Here is a 23,269-nt window from a genome sequence, read left to right as displayed (position 1 = left end):
GGAGGGTGCTTTTGGAAGGAAAATTCTTCAGGCGGTGGTTCCTGATAAACAGGTGCCTGCTTTTATCTTTTTATCCCACACATTTTTGTTGTGGACTCCACTACTTTGGTATTAGTTTCTCAAGAGTAAGGACTCGTGGACCCTCACCACCTTAAGAACGAAAACAAAATGTATTGTTACCTGATAAATTAATTTCTTTCTTGGTGGTGAGGGTCCATGAACCACCCATTTTTTTTGAGTTAGTGGCAGTTTTAGTTTGCACCTCTTTACCCTACTATTTTTCTTGTTGAGCAAAAGATGCTGCTTCTTGGGTGGTAATCAGCCATAGAACAAGCTATTGTGCTATTCTTTGTTCCCAGATTGAGCGCTTCTCTCTTTTTATGTATGCAAATTATGAAACTTAGGGAAGTCTCCCTAAGTGTGATGCGGGAACCCAGACATGGACCCGTTGCTCAGTGTGTCTAGAGGGATATGGCTGCACCTCACTGACGAGGCCCACAATAGGCCGAAACGTACGTCTGGGGTTTTGCTGTTTCTCTTGTTCAGAGAGGGATTGCCTGGTATTTCGGGGCTGGACTGTACTGTGAAGTCAGGATCAGACTGATATGCTTCAGGAAAGTTCTTCTCTGTGAAAGGCACATGTTGAGCAAAAAGAGGCTGCTTCTTGGGTGGTAGCCAGCCATAGAACAAGCTATTATGCTATTGTTCGTTCCCAGGTTGAGCGCTTCTCTCTTTTTATGTATGCAAATTATGACACTTAGGGTAGTCTCCCTAAGTGTGATGCGGGAACCCAGACGTGGACCCGTTGCTCAGTGTGTCTAGAGGGATATGGCTGCATCTCACTGACGAGGCCCACAATAGGCCGAAACGTACGTCGGGGGTTTGCTGTTTCTCTTGTTCAGAGAGGGATTGCCTGGTATTTCTGGGCTGGACTGTACTGTGAAGTCAGGATCAGACTGATATTCTTTAGGTAAGTTCTTCTCTGTGAAAGGCACATGTTGAGCAAAAAGAGGCTGCTTCTTGGGTGGTAACCAGTCATAGAACAAGTTATTATGCTATTGTTCGTTCCCAGGTTGAGCGCTTCTCTCTTTTTATGTATTTTTCTTGCTATCCTGCTCCTGTCCTTGGCTTTACATAATACTGGGAGGGTAAGGAGTTGGAGGGATATTTAAAGCTGTGGGGTAGGGTGCCTTTGCCTCCTTCTGGTGGCCAGGTGATGTATTTCCCAAGAGTAAGGACTCGTGGACTCTCACCACCAAGTAGAAATCAATTTAACAGGTAAGAATTGTTTTTTTTTCTTTAATAATTATAATTAATATTTCTTTATATTTTATATGTAATATTTCAAAAATGCACTTTGAGATTAGCAAAGTCAGGCACTGATTTAGACCTAAAGTGCAAAACACAAATCACATTAAGCTTATTTTAAATTCCTATGTTCTTCACAGAGAAAAACATAATTTTTATTATTAAATATATATTTCTATACATAAGTGATAATGTTAACGTAAAATACATATCTATACCTACAGTATATATCATACAGGTATAGGAATATATTTAAATATGTATTTACAATAAACATACTTTTTTTTTTTACAAAACTTTTTTTATGGATTAAACAAAGAAACTGGTGTAAGCTTGTACATGTGTACTGCCCCAATACTGGAGTAAGCTGGCAAATGTGTACTGGCCCAATACTGGAGTAAGCTGGTACATGTGTACTGGCCCAATACTGGAGTAAGTAGGTACATGTGTACTGGCCCAATACTGGAGTAAGCTGGCAAATGTGTACTAGCCCAATACTGGTGTAAGCTGGTATATGTGTACTGGCCCAATACTGGAGTAAGCTGGTACATGTATACAGGCCCAATACTGGAGTAAACTGGTACATGTGTACTGGCCCAATACTGGAGTAAACTGGTACATGTGTACTGGCCCAATACTGGTGTAAGCTGGTACATGTGTACTGGCCCAATACTGGTGTAAGCTGGTACATGTGTACTGGCCCAATACTGGAGTAAGCTGGCAAATGTGTACTGGCCCAATACTGGAGTAAGCTGGCAAATGTGTACTGGCCCAATACTGGTGTAAGCTGGTACATGTGCACTGGCCCAATACTGGAGTAAGCTGGTACATGTGTACTGGCCCAATACTGGAGTAAACTAGTATGTGTACTGACCCAATGCTGGTGTAAACTGGTACATGTGTACTGGTCCAATACTGGAGTTACTGGAGTAAGTAGGTACATGTTTACTGGCCCAATACTGGAGTAAACTGGCCAATGTGTACTGGCCCAATACTGGAGTAAGCTGGCAAATGTGTACTGGCCCAATACTGGTGTATGCTGATACATGTATATTGGCCCAATACTGGTGTAAGCTGGTACATGTATACTGGCCCAATACTGGTGTATGCTGGTACATGTATACTGGCCCAATACTGGTGTAAGCTGGTACATGTTTACTGGCCCAATACTGGAGTAAGCTGGTACATGTGTACTGGCCCAATACTGAAGCAAGCTGGTACATGTGTACTGGCCCAATACTGGAGTAAACTGGTACATGTGTACTGGCCCAATACTGGAGTAAACTGGTACATGTGTACTGGCCCAATACTGGTGTAAGCTGGTACATGTGTACTGGCCCAATACTGGTGTAAGCTGGTACATGTGTACTGGCCCAATACTGGAGTAAGCTGGCAAATGTGTACTGGCCCAATACTGGGGTAAGCTGGCAAATGTGTACTGGCCCAATACTGGTGTAAGCTGGTACTTGTGCACTGGCCCAATACTGGAGTAAGCTGGTACATGTGTACTGGCCCAATACTGGAGTAAACTAGTATGTGTACTGACCCAATACTGGTGTAAACTGGTACATGTGTACTGGTACAATACTGGAGTTACTGGAGTAAGTAGGTACATGTTTACTGGCCCAATACTGGAGTAAACTAGTATGTGTACTGACCCAATACTGGTGTAAACTGGTACATGTGTACTGGTCCAATACTGGAGTAAGTAGGTACATGTTTACTGGCCCAATACTGGAGTAAACTGGCAAATGTGTACTGGCCCAATACTGGAGTAAGCTGGCAAATGTGTACTGGCCCAATACTGGTGTATGCTGATACATGTATCTTGGCCCAATACTGGTGTAAGCTGGTACATGTATACTGGCCCAATACTGGTGTATGCTGGTACATGTATACTGGCCCAATACTGGTGTATGCTGGTACATGTGTACTGGCCCAATACCGGTGTAAGCTGGTACATGTGTACTGGCCCAATACCGGAGTAAGCTGGGAAATGTGTACTGGCCCAATACTGGAGTACGCTGGCAAATGTGTACTGGCCCAATACTGGTGTATGCTGGTACATGTATACTGGCCCAATACTGGTGTAAGCTGGTACATGTGTACTTGTCCAATACTGGAGTAAGCTGGCAAATGTGTACTGGCCCAATACTGGTGTAAGCTGGTACATGTTTACTGGCCCAATACTGGAGTAAACGGTTAAATGTGTACTGGCCCAATACTGGAGTAAGCTGGTACATGTGTACTGGCCCAATACTGGAGTAAACGGTTACATGTGTACTGGCCCAGTGCTTGTGCACAGTGCCAGTGATGTGACACAATACATAAGCTTCAACTGTCCTAGACAGAACAATCATGATGAGGGTTGTGTGGAAAGGTAGTTATTTACTAATACATTTTAATGACTCATTGTTTTTTTTGTTTTTTTTACAACATTGATTATAAAATGATTTTGTAATAATAACTATTATGTACATGCTGACCAACATTTGGAAATGAATTATATCTTTGTATCTATTTACCATCTTGCTACAATGTGTGACTTTATAGTGTTTCAATGCTGTATTGTAATCTTTTGGTGTTTTTTCTTTCTATTAGGCGCCTCCATCTACTGCTTCTTTATTGACACAGCGCATCACCAAACCCCAGAAAAAGAAAGCAAAAGGACTATTTAAATAATGCATGAAGGGCTGGTGACTAGCATGGACCTCTGCTCTCCTTAAGCTGCCAGTGTGTTGTGGCTTGGGTTATACATTCAGCTGTCAGAAGCTTTATGTGTGGCCCCCATTGTTTCATAGAGAGCCACAAACACCCCCCCCCCCCCCCAAACTCTAAATCCTGAAGGGCACTTTACTGCTCTTTGGACTTTTGCTCAACGCTCTGTATTTAAAGGGACATTCTAAGGGAAAGTATTCAGCTGCTTTATAGCTACATTACAAATATCTACATTAGAAAGGCTGCTACTCTTTTTTTAACACTGGGAATGCCCCCATTTATATTCAAGTGGTGCTGGTCTCAGGTGTATCGACTGCCTATGATTAGTGCATATACTCCGTGCACTCATCTGAATGGAAGGCGAGCCAGGAATACGTATGCACACACTAATCTCAGACATTCCTAGATCTTCAGTAGTTGTTTCTAACACAACTTATATTGTAAGGGATACTACACAGTTAGATTGTCCTTTTAAACACATTTCTATTTATCCAATAATAGAGTTAAAAATATATAGTAAGGCCCTTTACAGACTTATGGGCCTAAAATGTGTGTGGTTCTCTATCGCTTATCTCAAATTGCAAAAAAATTGGAAATGATCTGCTAATATGAAGAAGTTAAGTTTAAGTGCATTTAAATAGCGGTATGTATGAGAGGGAAGGTGCTTGCTCTATAGAATTATGTAACCAGCTATAAGCTTGATCATTTGTATATTCATTTTCATCATATTTTCTAATTTTATAATGAATATATTGGATCACTGTACTGTGTTGTTTTTAATAATAAAAGGGCACAGGTTTAAATTTTAAAGCTTTAAAAAAAATGTAACCTTTTAAGATGTTTCTAACAGTTATCTTTTCAATAAACAAGTTATTAGTTTGTAAAATATTGAGTTCTGTTTTATTGATATTTTCTATCGTATGACTTATATTATCCTGTCAGTCACCCTCCTGTCTAACAGTCGTTATCACTGCTTTTCTGCTGTCAGGTGGGAACATATCTAGGCCTCACTGCATTCCATTTGCAGCACAGTATAAAGGCCCCACTGCTTGTCATATCTTTCTCACAACTATTTCACACCTGGGTAAAACAGCAACAGGTAACGAATGCAGGGGCAGTGATCTACTGTGTGCCAAGTCTGTCTTTCTAGGATATAAGCACTTAAAAGAACATAACAAGTGTACCAAGAGGGGATATAGCTGCACCCCTTCAAATGGGTTAAACACATTGTTAAAGTTAGCTCCAGAACAGCAAAGCACTACTGGGGACTAGCTGATGAGTTTACAAGATGTTCAACCAGGTCCCACTAGTGGTTTGGCACTCTGGTGCCAACAGGGGTAAAACGCATAGTTATGTGCAAGCAGTAGTACACTAATAAAATGTAACATATGAGAACATTTTCTTTTTGCACTTTTGTGTTCCAGTCAGAAATACCGCCTAATAACGTTTATAAGACCTCTTTCTGCCACTTACCTACTTTTTTCTAAGGCCTCTGGACAGCATTGGCACAAACCCTTAGCCCATTAATCCTAAGGAATGGCCTTTTTATGGAAAGTATAGTTTGTTTTTTATGCTGTAGCTTGGTAAGGTAAGCTACAATACAAAGTAGGTACATTATGGTAATGTTGGTCTTACTACTCTTCTGCCCGGTACTTTGTGTTTGATTTTTCTTCTACAAGATTTGACGAGTCCACGGATTTCATCCTTGTGGGATTTATCCTCCTGCTAACAGGAAGTGGCAAAGAGCACCACAGCAGAGCTGTATATATAGCTCCTCCCTTCCCTCCACCTCCAGTCATTCTCTTTGCCTGTGTTAGTAATAGGAAGAGGTAAAGTGAGGTGTTAGTTTAGATTCTTCAATCAAGAAGTTGTTTTGTTTTAAAATGGTGCCAGTGAGTACTATTTTCCTCAGGGAGAAATCGTCAGTCTGGATTCCCAAGAGGAATGGAGACATTAATTTCTTCTGCCCTGATGTTGATAATCTTAGCAAACGTTATCTAAGATCCATTCTGGTTCCCACAGAGCTTCTGAAGGTAGTGCAAGAAAAATCTTCAGTGTGGAGAATGGTGTCATGCTACAAGCAGCATTGAGGTATGTTCAGTCCTTTATTCTGGGGAGACTTGTTATATCAGAACAGGCTGACATTATTCCCTACTGGGGAAGGGGTAAGCAGTAGACCTATATGCTTGATGGGGGTACTGGCATTACTGTTTTTTATATTGCATACCATATGTTATATGTGAGTTAATATGGGCTAGACACTGGGAGATGCGGTTGAGAGACTGTCCTATTATTGGATAATTGGCCTAGAAAGATGGCTGTGTATGTAGTTGTTTTTACTATACATTAGGGGTCCACATGGCTTAACTGAATTTTATTCCCATGCGGTTGTGGGGAAGGCTGATGCGACGCCCATGGTGGGCGGGGCCTATTTTGCACGCTCAGACGCACAGTTTCTAGGGGCAGGTAGGCGCCACAGCAGGGCTGTGGCGAGGTGCAGGTGCTGATATTGTTTAAAAACTTGGTCATATCACATAAAGATGATATAAAATGTGATTTAGCATTTTCTAACAGTTTGTGCAATATTCATTAGCAAATTTGAGCATCTTATGATATTTTTTATTGCTGCAAAATCGTTTTATGTGAGATACAGAAAAATTGTTGCGCTTTTATTATTTAAAGGCGCAGTACATTTTTTTCTGAAAATTTTTTGAGTCATTAAATAAGGTTAAAAAACCACTGTTGTTGCTATTGCTAGTCTGTTTAACATGTCTGAATTTGAGGAGACTCCTTGTTCTATGTGTTTAGATGCCATTGTGGAACCCCATCTTACTTTGTGTACCTCTTGTACTGAAAGGGCCTTACAATGTAAAAAACATATTTTATGTAAAGAAAGTGTGCCTAAGGATGAGTCTCAGTCTGAGGAGAATCAGGATATGCCGCCAAATTCTCCCCAAGTGTCACAACCTCTAACGCCCACCCAAGCGACGCTGGGTTCCTCAACCGCGTCTAATTCATTTACTCTGCAGGATATGGCTGCAGTTATGTCAACTAACCTTACAGAGGTATTATCTAAGTTACCAGTGTTACAGGGCAAACACAGTAGGACAGGAATCAATGTGAATACTGAGTCCTCTGATGCTTTATTGGCTATTTCCGATGTACCCTCACAGGGATCTGAATTGGGGGTCAGGGAACTTTTGTCTGAGGGAGAACTTTCGGAATCGGGAAGCGTGTTACCTCAGACAGACTCGGACGTCATGTCCTTTAGATTTAAGCTGGAACACCACCGCCTGTTACTTCGGGAGGTTTTAGCGACTCTGGATGACTGTGATTCTATTGTGGTACCACCAGAGAAATTATGTAAAATGGACAAATAGAGGTACCTGCTTACACTGATGTTTTTCCGGTTCCTAAGAGAATTTCGGAGATTATCAAAAGGGAATGGGACAGACCGGGCATACCGTTCTCACCTTCTCCTAATTTTAAGAAAATGTATCCCATATCTGACACTGTCCGGGACTCTTGGCAGACAGTCCCTAAGGTGGAGGGAGCTATATCTACCCTGGCTAAGCGTACAACTATTCCTATTGAGGACAGCTGTGCTTTCAAAGACCCTATGGATAAGAAATTGGAGGGTCTTCTAAAAAAGTTATTTATTCATCAGGGTTTCCTTTTACAACCGACAGCCTGCATTGTACCAGTTACCACTGCGGCGGCTTTCTGGTTTGATGCCTTAGAAGAGTCTCTTAAGACTGAGACTCCTTTATAGGATATTTTAGATAGAATTAAGGCTCTCAAGCTGGCTAATTCTTTTATCACAGATGCCGCCTTTCAAATTGCTAAGTTGGCGGCTAAGAATTCTGGATTTGCCGTTTTAGCGCATAGAGCGTTATGGTTAAAATCTTGGTCTGCTGATGTGTCATCTAAGTCAAAGCTTTTGGCTATTCCTTTCAAGGGTAAGACCCTATTCGGGCCTGACTTTAAGGAAATAATTTCTGACATTACTGGAGGTAAGGGTAATCTCCTACCTCAGGATAAGACTGTTAAATTGAGGGGTAAACAGAATAATTTTCGTTCCTTTCGGAACTTTAAAGGAGTACCCTCTTCTTCCTCTTCCTCCACAAAAGAGGAAGGGAATTTTGCTCAGGCCAAGTCCGTCTGGAGACCCAACCAGGCTTGGAACAAGGGTAAACAACCCAAGAAGCCCGCTGCTACTACCAAGACAGCATGAAGGGGCGGCCCCAGATCCGGGACCGGATCTAGTATAGGGCAGACTTTCTCTCTTTGCCCAGGTTTGGGCAAGAGATGTTCAGGACCCCTGGGCACTGGAAATCGTGACCCACGGGTATCAACTGGAGTTCTCGCAAGAGGGAGATTTCTTCTTTCACGATTGTCTGTAGACCAGATAAAAAGAGAGGCGTTCTTGCGTTGTGTAAAAGACCTCTCTACTATGGGAGTAATTCGTCCCATTCCAAGACTAGAACAGTGGCAGGGATTTTACTCAAATCTTTTCGTGGTTCCCAAAAAAGAGGGAACGTTCAGACCCATTTTAGATATCAAGAGTCTATACAAGTTTCTCAGAGTCCCATCTTTCAAGATGGAGACTATTCAAACATTTTAACCAATGATCCAGGAGGGTCAATATATGACTACCGTGGACTTAAAGGATGCATACCTTCATATTCCTATCCACAAGGATCATCATCAGTACCTAAGGTTTTTTTCCTTCCTGGACAAACATTTTCAGTTCATGGCTCTTCCCTTTGGGTTGGCCACAGCACCCAGGATATTCACAAAGGTTCTAGGGTCCCCTCTGGCGGTTCTCAGGCCGCGGGGTATAGCAGTGGCACCTTATCTGGACGATATTCTTATTCAGGCGTCGACTTATCATCTAACAAAATCTCATACAGACACAGTGTTGTCCTTTCTGAGAACTCACGGATGGAAGGTGAATCTAGAAAAGAGTTCACTAATTCCACAGACAAAGGTTCCCTTCTTGGGAACTCTGATAGATTCTATAGCCATGAAGATTTTTCTGACGGAGGTCAGAAAGTCAAAGATTCTAAATACATGCCGAGCCCTTCAGTCCAATCCTCTGCCATCAGTGGCTCAGTGCATGGAGGTAATTGGATTGATGGTGGCGGCAATGGACATCATTCCGTTTGCTCGATTTCATCTCAGACCACTGCAACTGTGCATGCTCGGACAGTGGAATGGGGATAATGCAAATTTATCTCCTCAGATAAATCTGGACCAGGAGACCAGAGACTCTCTTCTTTGGTGGTTGTCGCCGGATCATCTGTCCAAAGGGACGTGTTTCCGCAGACCCTCGTGGGTGATAGTGACAACAGACGCCAGTCTACTAGGCTGGGGTGCAGTCTGGAATTCCCTGAAGGCTCAGGGTGTATGGACTCAGGTGGAGTCTCTACTTCCAATCAATATTCTGGAATTGAGAGCAATATTCAATGCGCTTCAGGCGTGGCCTCAGTTGGCTTCGGCCAAATTCATCAGATTCCAGTCGGACAACATCACGACTGTGGCTTACATCAATCATCAGGGAGGAACGAGGAGTTCCTTAGCAATGACAGAAGTATCCAAGATAATTCGATGGGCGGAGGCCCACTCTTGTTATATGTCAGCAATCTACATCCCAGGAGTGGACAACTGGGAAGTGGACTTTTTAAGCCGACAGGCATTTCATCCGGGGGAGTGGGAACTCAATCTGGAGGTCTTTGCCTCACTGATTCTCCGATGGGGCAGGCTGGAATTGGATCTGATGGCGTCTCGACAGAATGCCAAGCTCCCAAGATACGGATCCAGATCAAGGGATCCTCAGGCCGAACTGATAGATGCCTTGGCAGTGCCTTGGTCGTTTAACCTAGCTTATGTGTTTCCACCGTTTCCTCTCCTTCCCCGGGTGATTGCTCGGATCAAACAGGAGAGAGCTTCAGTAATTCTAATCGCGCCTGAGTGGCCACGCAGGACTTGGTATGCAGATCTAGTGGACATGTCCTCTCTGCCTCCGTGGAAACTTCCAGTGAGACAGGACCTTCTCATTCAAGGTCCTTTCCAACATCCAAATCTAATTTTTCTGCAGCTGACTGCTTGGAGATTGAACGCTTGATTTTGTCTAAGCGGGGGTTCTCTGATTCGGTCATCGATACTTTGATTCAGGCATGTAAGCCTGTCACTAGAAAGATCTATCGTAAGATATGGCGTAAATATCTTTTTTGGTGTGAATCCAAGGGCTACTCATGGAGTAAAGTTAGGATACCCAGGAATCTGTCTTCTCTCCAAGAAGGATTGGAGAAAGGGTTATCAGCGAGTTCCTTAAAGGGACAAATCTCTGCTTTGTCAATTTTGCTACACAAACGTTTGGCAGATGTTCCAGACGTTCAGTCTTTTTGTCAGGCTCTAACCAGAATTAAGCCTGTGTTTAGACCAATTGCTCCACCCTGGAGTTTGAATTTAGTTCTTAATGTTCTTCAAGGGGTTCCATTTGAACCCATGCATTCCATAGATATTAAGTTGTTATCTTGGAAAGTTTTGTTTTTGGTTGCTATTTCTTCTGCTCGAAGAGTTTCTGAGCTTTCAGCATTACAATGTGATTCACCTTATCTTATCTTCCATTCTGATAAGGTGGTTTTACGTACCAAACCTGGTTTCCTTCCTAAGGTTGTTTCTAATAATAATATTAATCAGGAAATTGTTGTTCCTTCTTTATGTCCTAACCCTTCTTCTAAGAAGGAGCGTATGTTGCATAACCTGGACAAGGTCCGTGCCCTGAAGTTTTACTTGCTGACGACTAAGGATTTCCGTCAATCATCTTCATTATTCATTGTTTTTTCTGGAAAGCGTAGGGGTCAGAAAGCTATGGCTACCTCTCTTTCTTTTTGGCTGAAGAGTATCATCCGTCTGGCATATGAGACTGCTGGACAGCAGCCTCCTGAAATAATTACAACTCATTCTACTAGGGCTGTGGCTTCCTAATGGGCATTTAAAAACTATGCTTCTGTTGAACAGATTTGCAAGGCTGCGACTTGGTCGTCTCTTCACACTTTTTCCAAATTTTACAAATTTGATACTTTTGCTTCTTCAGAGGCTGGTTTTGGGAGAAAGGTTCTTCAAGCAGTGCTGCCTTCTGTTTAGGTTCCTGTCTTGTCCCTCCCTTTCATCCGTGTCCTGTAGCTTTGGTATTGTATCCCACAAGTAAGGATGAAATCCGTGGACTCGTCATATCTTGTAGAAGAAAAGGAAATTTATGCTTACCTGATAAATGTATTTCTTCTACGATATGACGAGTCCACTGCCCACCCTGTCATTTTTAAGACAGGTTTAGATTATATTTTATTTTTTAAAAACTTCAGTCACCTCTGCACCTTTGGCTTTTCCTTTCTCTTCCTAACTTCAGTCGAATGACTGGAGGTGGAGGTAAGGGAGGAGCTATATATACAGCTTTGCTGTGGTCCTCTTTGCCACTTCCTGTTAGCAGGAGGATAAATCCCACAAGTAAGGATGAAATCCGTGGACTCGTCATATCGTAGAAGAAATAAATTTATCAGGTAAGCATAAATTTCCTTTTTTAATATATTTTACTCTGGCCTCTGGTATAATGAATACTGTCTCACCCTTTAGAGGTGAGTATTTATTTAAGAAAATTCACATGAAAACATATTTATTGAATACTGAAACAATATTTTAGTAAAAACAAATATACATATTTAACAAAATAACAAAATGTATAATTTTCAATGATAATAACAATGTTGATTACAAAGGAACAGTTTAAAAAAAAAGTACCACATAAAAATAAAACAAAAACATTCCCTCCAAAGATAATTTAATTGATTTATATGCAGTTTCTTGAGGTATGAAACTGATTAGTTTGTTTGTCTATATCTCATTACAGCTGCAGTGAAAATAAGTATGATTTCCTTTTACTGGCAATGAGAGTCCACAAAAACATTTAAAACCTATGGGATATACTATTCCTGGCCACCAGGAGGAGGCAAAGACACCCCAAACCAGACTATAAATATCCCTCCCACTTCCCCTACCCCCCAGTAGTTCTTTGCCTCATACCATGGAGGAAGGCAGAGAGAGGTGATTTGTAAAGAAGAAAAGTGTTTATCATGGATTGGCTGCGAAGAGACTGGGATTATATAACTATATCAATCTCAATGGAGTATTGATATATATAATACTTGTTGACACTGGGTTTCTCATTCCTCTTTCCAGTCTAACTTGTTATAGGTGTCATCTCCTCTTTCATAGTATTTTGTCTAATAAAGAGGTGGTGTAAGTATTGTCCTTGCGCTTAGTATGCATTTATTGTATGCTTTCCTACCCCCTTCAGCCAAGCAGTAGCTTGTCACAAGTTCGCTGGAGAAGGGGTTTGATTGGTGCTTCGGCACATTGGTATGCAGGACACTAATAAGCATTTGTTCTTCTATGGACTTTATACCACCCAGTTATAGTCACAATTTGGTGATTGTATATGTCAGCACTCGTTACTATTTCTTCGATCACTTTGGTTATGTTGTGCAGGCCGCCCAGAGTGGGTTATTGGGTTACTACAGACCGCAGGCTTTGTTCTGATATGGGCATCCCGCCATTGGCAGCGCTTTTGCGCCATTTCTGCTCCAGATCCACTGCGCAATAGTCCTGTGGGAGAGCAATAACAATTCAAATCAGCTGTCCTGAGGTGGTAAGATGCTCTAAACTGGGCTTTCAAGGGGTTGGTTGTGTTGTGCTTGGGACCAGATATCCTGCTGTGCTGTTCACAATAACTCATTCTTCTACAATGGACGACTCCATGGAGAGTCTGGAGGAATCTTCCTCGTTGGGTTCCGGTGTCGATAATAAATGCATGCTCTGTAAATTAATCTCTGTGAACCCTCTGGCACAACTCTGCAATTGCTGCCAATCTTATGTCCTGAGATCCTACTCAGGAGCCCCAAGCGGTCAGACCGCGGAGGAGCCCCCACATACCTGGTCTTCTGTAGGCCCTACTAAGACTTCTAAGGCCTCGATTGAGATGGATATTCCTGTCCAACAGCCTATGGGGTGACATATGTTGCTCCAGGGCATTGTGCCGAGAGAGACTCAATCCTGGCTGGTCTGTGTCGGATGCCCTAAACTAAAGCCAAGTATCAGGAAATAGAATGAGGGAGATGGAATGTTGTTCTCCAGTTTGTAGCCCGGTTGTTGTGGCAGACGCCATGACTAATAATTCTGGGCAGCCTTCTGCGGAGGAACTTTTGGTTGGCTTCAGAAACAACTTTTTCCTTCACTCCTCCTAAGAGAGAGTCGGATTACAACTGTGGAGGGGATGCTCAAGTTCGATGCAGAGCAGTTCAGGTTCATGCTGGAAAGGGTCTTATCTACCCCAGAGGTTCAGGTGGCTAGGCCACCTGAGGAGGGACAGGTTTAGAGACCAGAATTGGGGTTTAGGCCTAGGGCCACCAATGTTTTTCCTGTATCCCCTATTATTGCTAAGATCATTTCAAGAGAATTGGAGAGGCCAGAATGCCCTTTTTGTCTCCTCTGAGACTTTATGAGATTGTTCCCTGTCCCAGAAAACCATGTAAAGGTTTGGAACAGTGTTCCTTCTGTGGACAGTGCTATTTCCACCAAGCACAATGATATCCCACTTACAGAAAATTCTTCTTTGGAGGATGGAGGTCTAGAGGAATACCTCAAGGTGTTGTTTCTTCCGTCTGCTGCTCTGTTTCAACCAGCAGTGGAAATCGCTGCAGTCACTGAAGTAGCCAGATCCTGTTATGCATCTTTAGCGGAAAGGATTACAGTGGCTCCTCTTGAAGAGATTCAGGATTATGTTCGTTTACTGGGGCTGGCTAATACCTACATCAGGGGTGCTGTCCTACAAATTGTTCTCATTCATGCTAAGAACTCTGGCTTTACAGGTCCTGATTAGGCGGGCCCTGTGGCTTATGACGTGGTCAGTGGATAACATGCCCGAATCTAGTCTTTTATCTTTGCCCTTCAAGGGCAAGTCTTTGTTTTGTCATTCCTTGGTTTCCTCTGTTGCCACAGTCATGAGGGGTAGTGGAGTTTCCTTCAATCAAGCTCAGAGATGTAAATCTAGAGAAAGGAGCATGGAGGTGCCTAAGATTGAATCCCCTGGGCAACTAGGAAGCCTTCTGGAGGTGGAATAGGGCTGAGCAGCCTGAGAAGTTGTCCCAAGATCGATAGTCAGCATGAGGGAGTTGTCCCCGACCTGGATCCAGGTCACATGGGGGGGCAGACTTTTTGTTTCAGAAGGATTGGTCTCGGTTTGTCTGGGACTCCTGGGTGCTGGACAGTATCCACCAGGGCTACAGAATCAGTTTGGTTTTGGTCCCGTCCCCCAAGGAATCTTATCACCATTGGAGCTGTAGTCCCAGTTTCAACATCCGAGAAGAAATATGGGTTCTACTGTGTTCCGATCTTTAAGGTGGAATCGATAAGGTTCATTCTTCTCCTAGTTCAGGAGGGTCAATTCATGTCTTCCATAGTGTAACAACCTGTAGAGGTTTAGGTAAAGTACGGGAATTCAGGTGCAGAAAAACAACAACAAGCACCAAAAATATCCAAAGCAGGGTATCCAAAAAGTGAAAGACAATAATCAGCTTCAGACAGGCAAAAGGTCAGGGCAGGCGGCAATCCGAGAAGTCGAGTATAAGCAAAAGTCAAAAGACCAACAAGCAGGATACACAGGAAACAAATGCCAGGAGTTCTGAAGCAGGAAGCAAAACAACCAAGCACTGGATGACAGGCGTGCTCTGCTTATAAAGGGGTTCCTGAATCACATAACCTGGTCTCACCTGCAGGTGGGAGTTACCTGAAGTAAATATAAGTGGGGATAGGACTCGGCGCCATCTTAGTATTCTCACTCTCCTTGTCCCACCTTCCGACCATGCTTCCGAGATCCGCCGCGGCAACCGGCTCTCCCGCATGGCGGCCGCTATCTTGGATAGACAGAACGACCGCTGCGGTATCTCCGGCTGCGGGCCCAGTTACAGAGGCTAATGACCGGGGAGCAGAGGCTTCATGCACCGTTATCACCACAGAATTACCTTGTGAACGCCGCAGGACAGGTGAGTACCGGCGTATGTGACACATAGTCTTAAGGGATGCATTTCTTCATATCCCGATGCATAGGGATTACTACAGTTTTCAGTTGTTCGCCTTACTAGACTACCAGTTTGTTGCGCTTCCAGTTGGTCTGGCTATGGTTCCACGAGTCCTCACCAAGGTGCTGGGAGCTCTTTTGGCTGTTGTTAGTCTTCAGGGGATTGCAGTTTCATTCTGGTTCAGGCTCCATCCTTGCGGGTGGCTCAGGACCATATGCAGAGAATACTCTTGTGTTTTCGGGCACATGGTTGGAAGATCATCTTGGAGAAGAGTTCCCTTGTCCCAGCTACGAGGTTATGCTTCCGGTAAATGATCGTAGATTCTATCAGTATGAGCCTTTATCTTTCTGAACAGCGCAGAGAGAAGCTTCAGAAGGCATGTCCCCTGCTTCAGTCAAATGCTCATTCTTCGGTGGCAGAATGCATGAAGTTGGTAGATCTTATGATTGTGTCATCAGACGCTATACCATTTGTTCGTTTTCATCTGAAACCTCTTCAGTTGTGTATGCTCAGACAGTGGAATGGGGATCATTCAGACTTGTCACAAGTTGTCTATTTGGATGTCCAGACAAGAGAAAGTCTTAACTGGTGGCTATACTCAATTTCTTTTTGTTTAGGGATGAGTTTCCGTAGCCCTTCTTGGGTCGTAATCTCAGTGGACGCAAGTCTGTCTGGCTGGGATGCCTCTTGCGGTTCTCTGAGAGCCCAAGGATCTTGGGGCCAAGAGGAAGTGTCCCAATCTATATTCGGAGAGCTATATATAATGTGCTTCTAGCATGGCCTCATTTGGCCTATTCTCAGTTTATCCAATTCCATTCGGATAAAAACCCAGACCCTGGCCTACATCAGCCTTCAGGGAGGCGCCCGGAGCCCTCTGGCTATTTTGATATCCTCTGCGTGGCCGCAAAGGGTTTGGTATGCTCCTCCTTGGCGACTGTCTCTTTGTCAAGATTTATTGTCTCAAGAACAGTTCTTTTACGAGGCTCTTGATACCCTGCAGTATATTTCAGCTCTTTCCAGTAAGTTCTGTTAATGGTTGTACTTTGGACTTGCTATTTTTTGATGGCTAGTTCGCCAGATGATCCATAGTTTTGTTTGGATCTGACTTGTATTAGCCCTAGTTTGTAACTGTTGCTTACATGTGGGAGCAGGTTTTTAGAGAGCTCTGTTTGAGCCTCTGTTTTTTGTATCATCTTCTAGGAGACTCTGTTTATTTTGTTTTCTCCATCTTCCTCTAGGAGGGATGGTTCTTTCCTTGGTTGAGAAGTACGATCAGTAGGACCTATAGGGAGATTGGCATGGAGCCCTTTGAGACTCTCTGCATGTTTTATCTGTAATAGGTCTTTGCTTTAGGCCTTCAGGACTTAGATCTCATTTGAGTTGTTCGGCAGTGTTGTAGTGTGTTTCTCATTTCACTTTTCCACAATGTTCTTTATGTTTTTTATTGTCTTAGTAGAGGCATTATTTGGGAGAGGGGTTCTACACGATGTGGTACTTAATACTGCCTTTTCCTACTTTTTCCCTACCGAACATTAGTGAACTCCACAGCTTTGGTATAGGTTTTCTATAGATTAGGAACATTCTCGTGGACTCTCACTGCCAATAGAGGGAAAACTAAAATTATTCTAAGCACAAAACCGCCCTAATGTATTTTATGTAGTGGCTGTGGTTTGTATAAAAAAAAAAGTTTTTAAAGACCTTGTGGATAAGAAAATAAAAACACACCTTTTTATTTTAAGGGGAAATTAATGATTCCTACTTATTATGTTCTTTATTATTAAATATGCAGAATGTTCATGCTAAAGAAAGATCTAATGACAGATTTACAATCACAATCTGGATGCAGCTACAAATATTGTACTTTTTTTCCATAGGTAATGCTACAGCAAATTTATTGAAGCTCATAGCTAAGGATTTGGTTGAAATTCATTTTCCCAGATGAGAGGTTTGGGTAAGATATTAGATAGCTTACCATTTCAGTCAAACATTCTGTTTGTCCAACACCTTAACTCTATGATTTCCAAGTGCTGTGGGGAGTAATGTGTGTATATATATATATATATATATATATATATATATATATATATATATATATATATATATATATATATATATATATATATATATATAATAGAAGTACCAGATAATAATGATGGCCTCTTATGCAGCCATTTAATCTCACACCTCAGTATTTTAATGTCAGTATATGGCCGGGTTATAACACAATATATTTAATAATTATCCTTTAAAACCAACACCCAATAAAATGCATATACTAAGACAATAAAATTAATATAAATTCCTAAGTTCTTTTTATTAGTTAATATCTATAAACACATTGAAATATATTTGTAGGAACAAGAATATGAATCAATACTATACATGTTTAAAACTATTTAAAATATGCTATGCAAATCTCATAAAATTTACTTTTTTCACAATAGCCTCCCAAATCAGAGTTGCATTTAAAATATCACAATGAGACCAAGATATGTCACTAACATTCAGACTGGTACAATTTTAACAGTGCTTAGTTAAACAATAGGACAATATACACTCTAATTGAAATACCAGAGAGTTGTATATATTATTTGTGTAAACAACCAATTCCTATGCCAATTTCTCTAAGCTGAAATAAATTCTTAGTTACTTACAATTAAAACCAATTCTGATTTATAAATCTATATTTGCAAAGATAAACTACTTAGCATTAAGGATATATGTTTTAAAATACACAGGCTATGAATACAAGGTTAAAATACAATTTATTTCTTTAAATCTGCTACCTACAGCAACAATGGATGTTTGTTTTAAATATTTAGCATACAAAAAGGCAAGCTTAACACTATTCAGCACTATGAATATAATTCTAAAATATAAATAATGCCCTTTAAGTCTATCAGTTGTAAATAACTGCAGTGACTATGCATATATTTTGTTTTAGACATTTACCTGTAATTAGCAACATTTTATATTTTACCAAATACTTTTGATTTAGATATCAAAAATTAGAACAATCATACATCACCAAAAATGACCAAATCGATAAGTCAGTTTCCAAAAACTTCTTGTTTCATCTCAGAAGACAAATAAGTATATTTTGCAATCAATGGGAAAAGGTAGCCAGCTTTGCGTAGAATAACTGTATTTCAAACGCCCAGCAGTCAGTTATCGATAAAGGTCAGCAGCATGTCTCCTTTCCCTATCTTGCATTTAGCTTATATATGTTTTTATCATTGATGAAACAATGTGGGAGGCCCTTGCAGAAACTGATCATCCCATTGGTCACCTGGGAAGCATCTCTCTGATTGGCCCTAGGCGATGTATGGTTACTATGAAACGCATCTTTTAACAGTCAAATCTTTTGGCTGTAATACTGGATTTTGGCCATCGGGGGCAGCATGACAAACAAACAGATTCATTTAACCATTCCTAGACAGTAAAAACATTTCTTTAAAATGTGTAATTTAAAATGTTATATCTTCTTTATATTACTAAATTACATGTTCAAATGTACTGTATTATGTCACATTATTTATTCTGATTATTTTAATATGAAACATCAGTATTATTTCTAATATCATATTACATCAAAGTAATTTATACTGCTAACTATTCCAAAATTAATAGCATTTAAAATCCTGATATATATATATTCATACAAATACAGCATGTTTCACATTCAGTACATCTCTCATTGGGACAACCACGTGTGTATTTGTTAAACATGCCTGAAAAAAAAGATTAGGTTATTTATATGTTTCATTTAACCGACATTCATATTTAATATTATATGAACAGACAATTTCATATCCATTAATGTTCTTCCTGTCATTTTCCATTAGCTTCCTGGAACACAGAGAAAAATGTGTTTATCTTTAATTCAATGGGTCAGTATTTTTATATATCAATGTATTTATTTTTCAACACAGCTAATATTTATTTAATATATTATGTCCCAGATGAATATATATATACATATAGGTGTTACCTGAGTATTTTTAAAGTTACAGACAAATCAGTTATATGACTTTTTAAGTATACATCTATTTGCAGCATTTATCTAAAATGTTACTATTAGTCATTGCTTTTTAGGTCCACTAAATATCCATTCCTATGCTTAAAAATACAGAGACTTTAAATTTGTCTGAGTTCTGCATATGGGAAACTCTGCAGGGGCAATTCACACTTATGTGACATAAAATAATTTCTTCAGCTACAACTGGTTTTCCCTACGAATCTCATTACCTACAAGCAAGATCCCAGACATTTCGTCTTTATTCACTGTATGGGGTCATCTATCTGACAATCTTGCTCTCAGATGTTCTGTTAATCAAGAAAGGGATATACATATATATGCAGTGAACAAGTGCTGAGGCACGAAACATGTTTGCAGACAGGTGTCTCTGTACACACTGAGTTATAACATTTTTTAACTCCTATTTTTGTACTACGATGTCTTTTAAATCTTGGATTACATTAAAATCTTTCACTTTTTAAGAGCAGGTGTCTTTGGACTGTTTTTGCGCTATACCTTAATTTCTTTGGATTTCTACATTTCTCTGGAGTGTTTGCAGACACTCTGATTAAGCAGCTGCAGCAGTTCAAGTCTCCCTGCATCCACCCACTCTCCATTGTGCCGGGGAAGAAATCAAAAGTTACATGCTGAGGATTCAGGATCAATGAACAGCAGTGTCACACATTAAGGGTAAGCTGATATTTGTAGCGCTCAGGTTTGGTGTCTTTGTACTTTTATATATATATATATATATATATATATATATATATATATATGTTACACTGACATTTATAGATGACCTGACATTAAATATACAGAGACTCCTTTTTCCATTCTAGAACAAGAGATCTCAAATGCAAACCTGCGGTTGTGCTGGTGTTTTATCAAACTAGGCCTGCACAAAATGTCTGACAAGACCTCTACCATAGGAGGATCTTTCGTGGTTTTGAAATGTCGGAACAACCGCAATTTCAGATGTAATCTAACAAAAATGATTGCCCTGTCCAATTTAAGATATAAAACTACAAACCATTTATACTTTTTCATAGTTTCCTTACATTCTAGGTGATAACATAAGAATGTTGTTCTGATGAACAACATTCTTTTTTATGGTATGTGTTTGTAAAGTCCCTTTTCCTACACAGGCATCTTATCGGTAAAAAGCTAATCATAACAAATGGTTAGGAAAGAAGCAGACAAGCAGAAGGACTATTCCCCAAATAGGTTATTATAATCTGAAAGAAAAGACTACATACACAAACTCAGAGGTTTAATTTTTATTACTATAAACTGTATAATGTAATAAACTACTTAATGCATCTCAATCTATCTATCTTTTGACACATCATATCTTTAGCGATAATTTTAGTGTTTCTTTCTCTTGCACATCCCCTACCACATTCTGTTGGGGTGTCATTGTTTCCTTACATTTTCAAGTATACACATCAAATTTCAATATGATTTATATGATGATGCCTACATTTATATTTTTGTATCAGAATTACCATCTTCCCTACTTGTTTGTAAACAGTTGTCTATCCAGTAACTTAAAGCAAAAACCCACTTGTTATGTAAGGCTCAACAACTCCACAAATTAAGTTCCTAATCTTCTATCATTCATCCACTATCCATACCCCTCAAATTTAGTTTAATGTTGATAAAACCACCATCTCTTGAATTGCCTGTTTGTGTTGTCTTGCAATAACATTCCACGTTGTTTACCCTGTAATTTTAGTTCTGTCAGTATCATCTCAAAATGATCTAAATTCATGGATTCACCATTTTCTAAAAAGTGACACAACTGGTCTCCCAACCTACCTTAGTTGCTGTTGGATCACTCTCTTAGTTATTCCATTATCCAAGCAAATTTTTACCCTAAAATACAAAACATGTATTGACTTTTATGTAACTCTGCCCTATTTTTTTGCCTGCATAAAACTTTTTACAGATAAATGCTAACAAAAACATGAAAATAACATAATTTTTGTAAGAACTTACCTGATAAATTAATTTCTTTCATGGTGGCGAGAGTCAACGAGCAGGTTACTGATGGGATATACATTCCTACAAGGAGGGGCAAAGTTTCCCAAACCTCAAGTGCCTATAAATACATATCCCACCTCACTCATACCTCAGTTTAACGTATAGCCAAGATTCGCCTAGATTACGAGTTTTGCGCTATAGAGGGTGCGAAACGAACGCAAGAAAAGTTGCATTATTTCACCCTCCATAGCGATGCCATTACAAGTTTCTGAAAAGCCTCCTTGTACGTGCGATATGGTGGCGATAAGCTCCATACCACACAAAAGCCAAGGGCTGCTTTGACGTGCTCGTGCACGCTTTCCCTATAGACATCAATGGGGAGAGAGTTTTAGAAAAAAAACTAAACACCTGAAGCACGGAATGGAGATCGCCGTAATGCAACCCCATTGATGTCTATGGGGAAAAAAAAGTTTAAGTTTAAACCTAACACCCTGACATAAACCTCGTCTAAACACCCCTAATCTGCTGCCCCCAACATCGTCGACACCAAAATAAAGTTATTAACCCCTAATCTGCGGCTCCTGACATTGCCGCCACTAATAAGTTATTAACCCATAAATAAAAAGAGAGAAGCGCTCAACCTGGGAACGAACAATAGCATAATAGCTTGTTCTAAGGCTAGTTACCACCCAAGAAGCAGCCTCTTTTTGCTCAACATGTGCCTTTAACAGAGAAGAAGTTGAACAAAAAGAGGCTGCTTCTTGGGTGGTAACTAGCCATAGAACAAGCTATTATGCTATTGTTCGTTCCCAGGTTGAGCGCTTCTCTCTTTTTATTTATGCAAATTATGACACTTAGGGAAGTCTCCCTAAGTGTGATGCAGGAAACCAGACGTGTACCCGTTGCTCAGTGTGCCTAGAGGTATATGGCTGCATCTCACTGACGAGGCCCACAATAGGCCAAAACGTACATCTGGGGATTTTCTGTTTCTCTCGTTCAGAGAGGGATTGCCTGGTATTTCGGGGCTGGACTGTACTGTGAAGTCAGGATCAGACTGATATTGATATGCTTCAGGAAAGATCTTCTCTGTGAAAGGCACATGTTGAGCAAAAAGAGGCTGCTTCTTGGGTGGTAACTAGCCATAGAACAAGCTATTATGCTATTGTTCGTTCCCAGATTGAGCGCTTCTCTCTTTTTATTTATGCAAATTATGACACTTAGGGAAGTCTCCCTAAGTGTGATGCGGGAATCCAGACGTGGACCCGTTGCTCAGTGTGCCTGGAGGTATATCGCTGCACTTCACTGACGAGGCCCTACAATAGGCCGAAACATACGTCTGGGGTTTTGCTGTTTCTCTCGTTCAGAGAGGGATTGCCTGCTATTTCGGGGATATACTGTACTGTGAAGTCAGGATCAGACTGATATGCTTCAGGAAAGTTCTTCTCTGTGAAAGGCACATGTTGAGCAAAATGAGGCTGCTTCTTGGGTGGTAACTAGCCATAGAACAAGCTATTATGCTATTGTTCGTTCCCAGGTTTAGCGCTTCTCTCTTTTTATTTATACTTTAATAAAGTTATTAACCCCTATTCCCCCGCACCCCAACATCGCCGACACTACAGGGAGTGCAGAATTATTAGGCAAGTTGTATTTTTGAGGATTAATTTTATTATTGAACAACAACCATGTTCTCAATGAACCCAAAAAACTCATTAATATCAAAGCTGAATAGTTTTGGAAGTAGTTTTTAGTTTGTTTTTAGTTATAGCTATTTTAGGGGGATATCTGTGTGTGCAGATGATTATTACTGTGCATAATTATTAGGCAACTTAACAAAAAACAAATATATACCCATTTCAATTATTTATTTTTACCAGTGAAACCAATATAACATCTCAACATTCACAAATATACATTTCTGACATTCAAAAACAAAACAAAAACAAATCAGTGACCAATATAGCCACCTTTCTTTGCAAGGACACTTAAAAGCCTGCCATCCATGGATTCTGTCAGTGTTTTGATCTGTTCACCATCAACATTGCGTGCAGCAGCAACCACAGCCTCCCAGACACTGTTCAGAGAGGTGTACTGTTTTCCCTCCTTG

At 40.7% G+C, this 23,269-nt stretch overlaps 1 protein-coding gene across 1 annotated transcript in view; it reads left to right on the top strand.

The window, feature by feature from the left end:
- The window catches only part of NHEJ1 (non-homologous end joining factor 1), a 533,071-nt gene extending 528,159 nt beyond the window's left edge, over window positions 1–4,912 (top strand). The window contains exon 8 of the mRNA XM_053698155.1: window positions 3,910–4,912. Within this exon, the coding sequence (XP_053554130.1) occupies window positions 3,910–3,990 (81 nt within the window). The 3' untranslated portion in view covers window positions 3,991–4,912. The remainder of the gene's footprint in view (window positions 1–3,909) is intronic.
- Window positions 4,913–23,269: the final 18,357 nt, after the last annotated feature.

This window comes from Bombina bombina, chromosome 1 (assembly GCF_027579735.1).
Source record: "Bombina bombina isolate aBomBom1 chromosome 1, aBomBom1.pri, whole genome shotgun sequence".
Taxonomy (NCBI): Eukaryota; Metazoa; Chordata; class Amphibia; order Anura; family Bombinatoridae; genus Bombina; species Bombina bombina.
The sequence above is the reverse complement of the archived record's forward strand: the minus strand, read 5'-3'. Positions and strand labels throughout refer to the sequence as shown.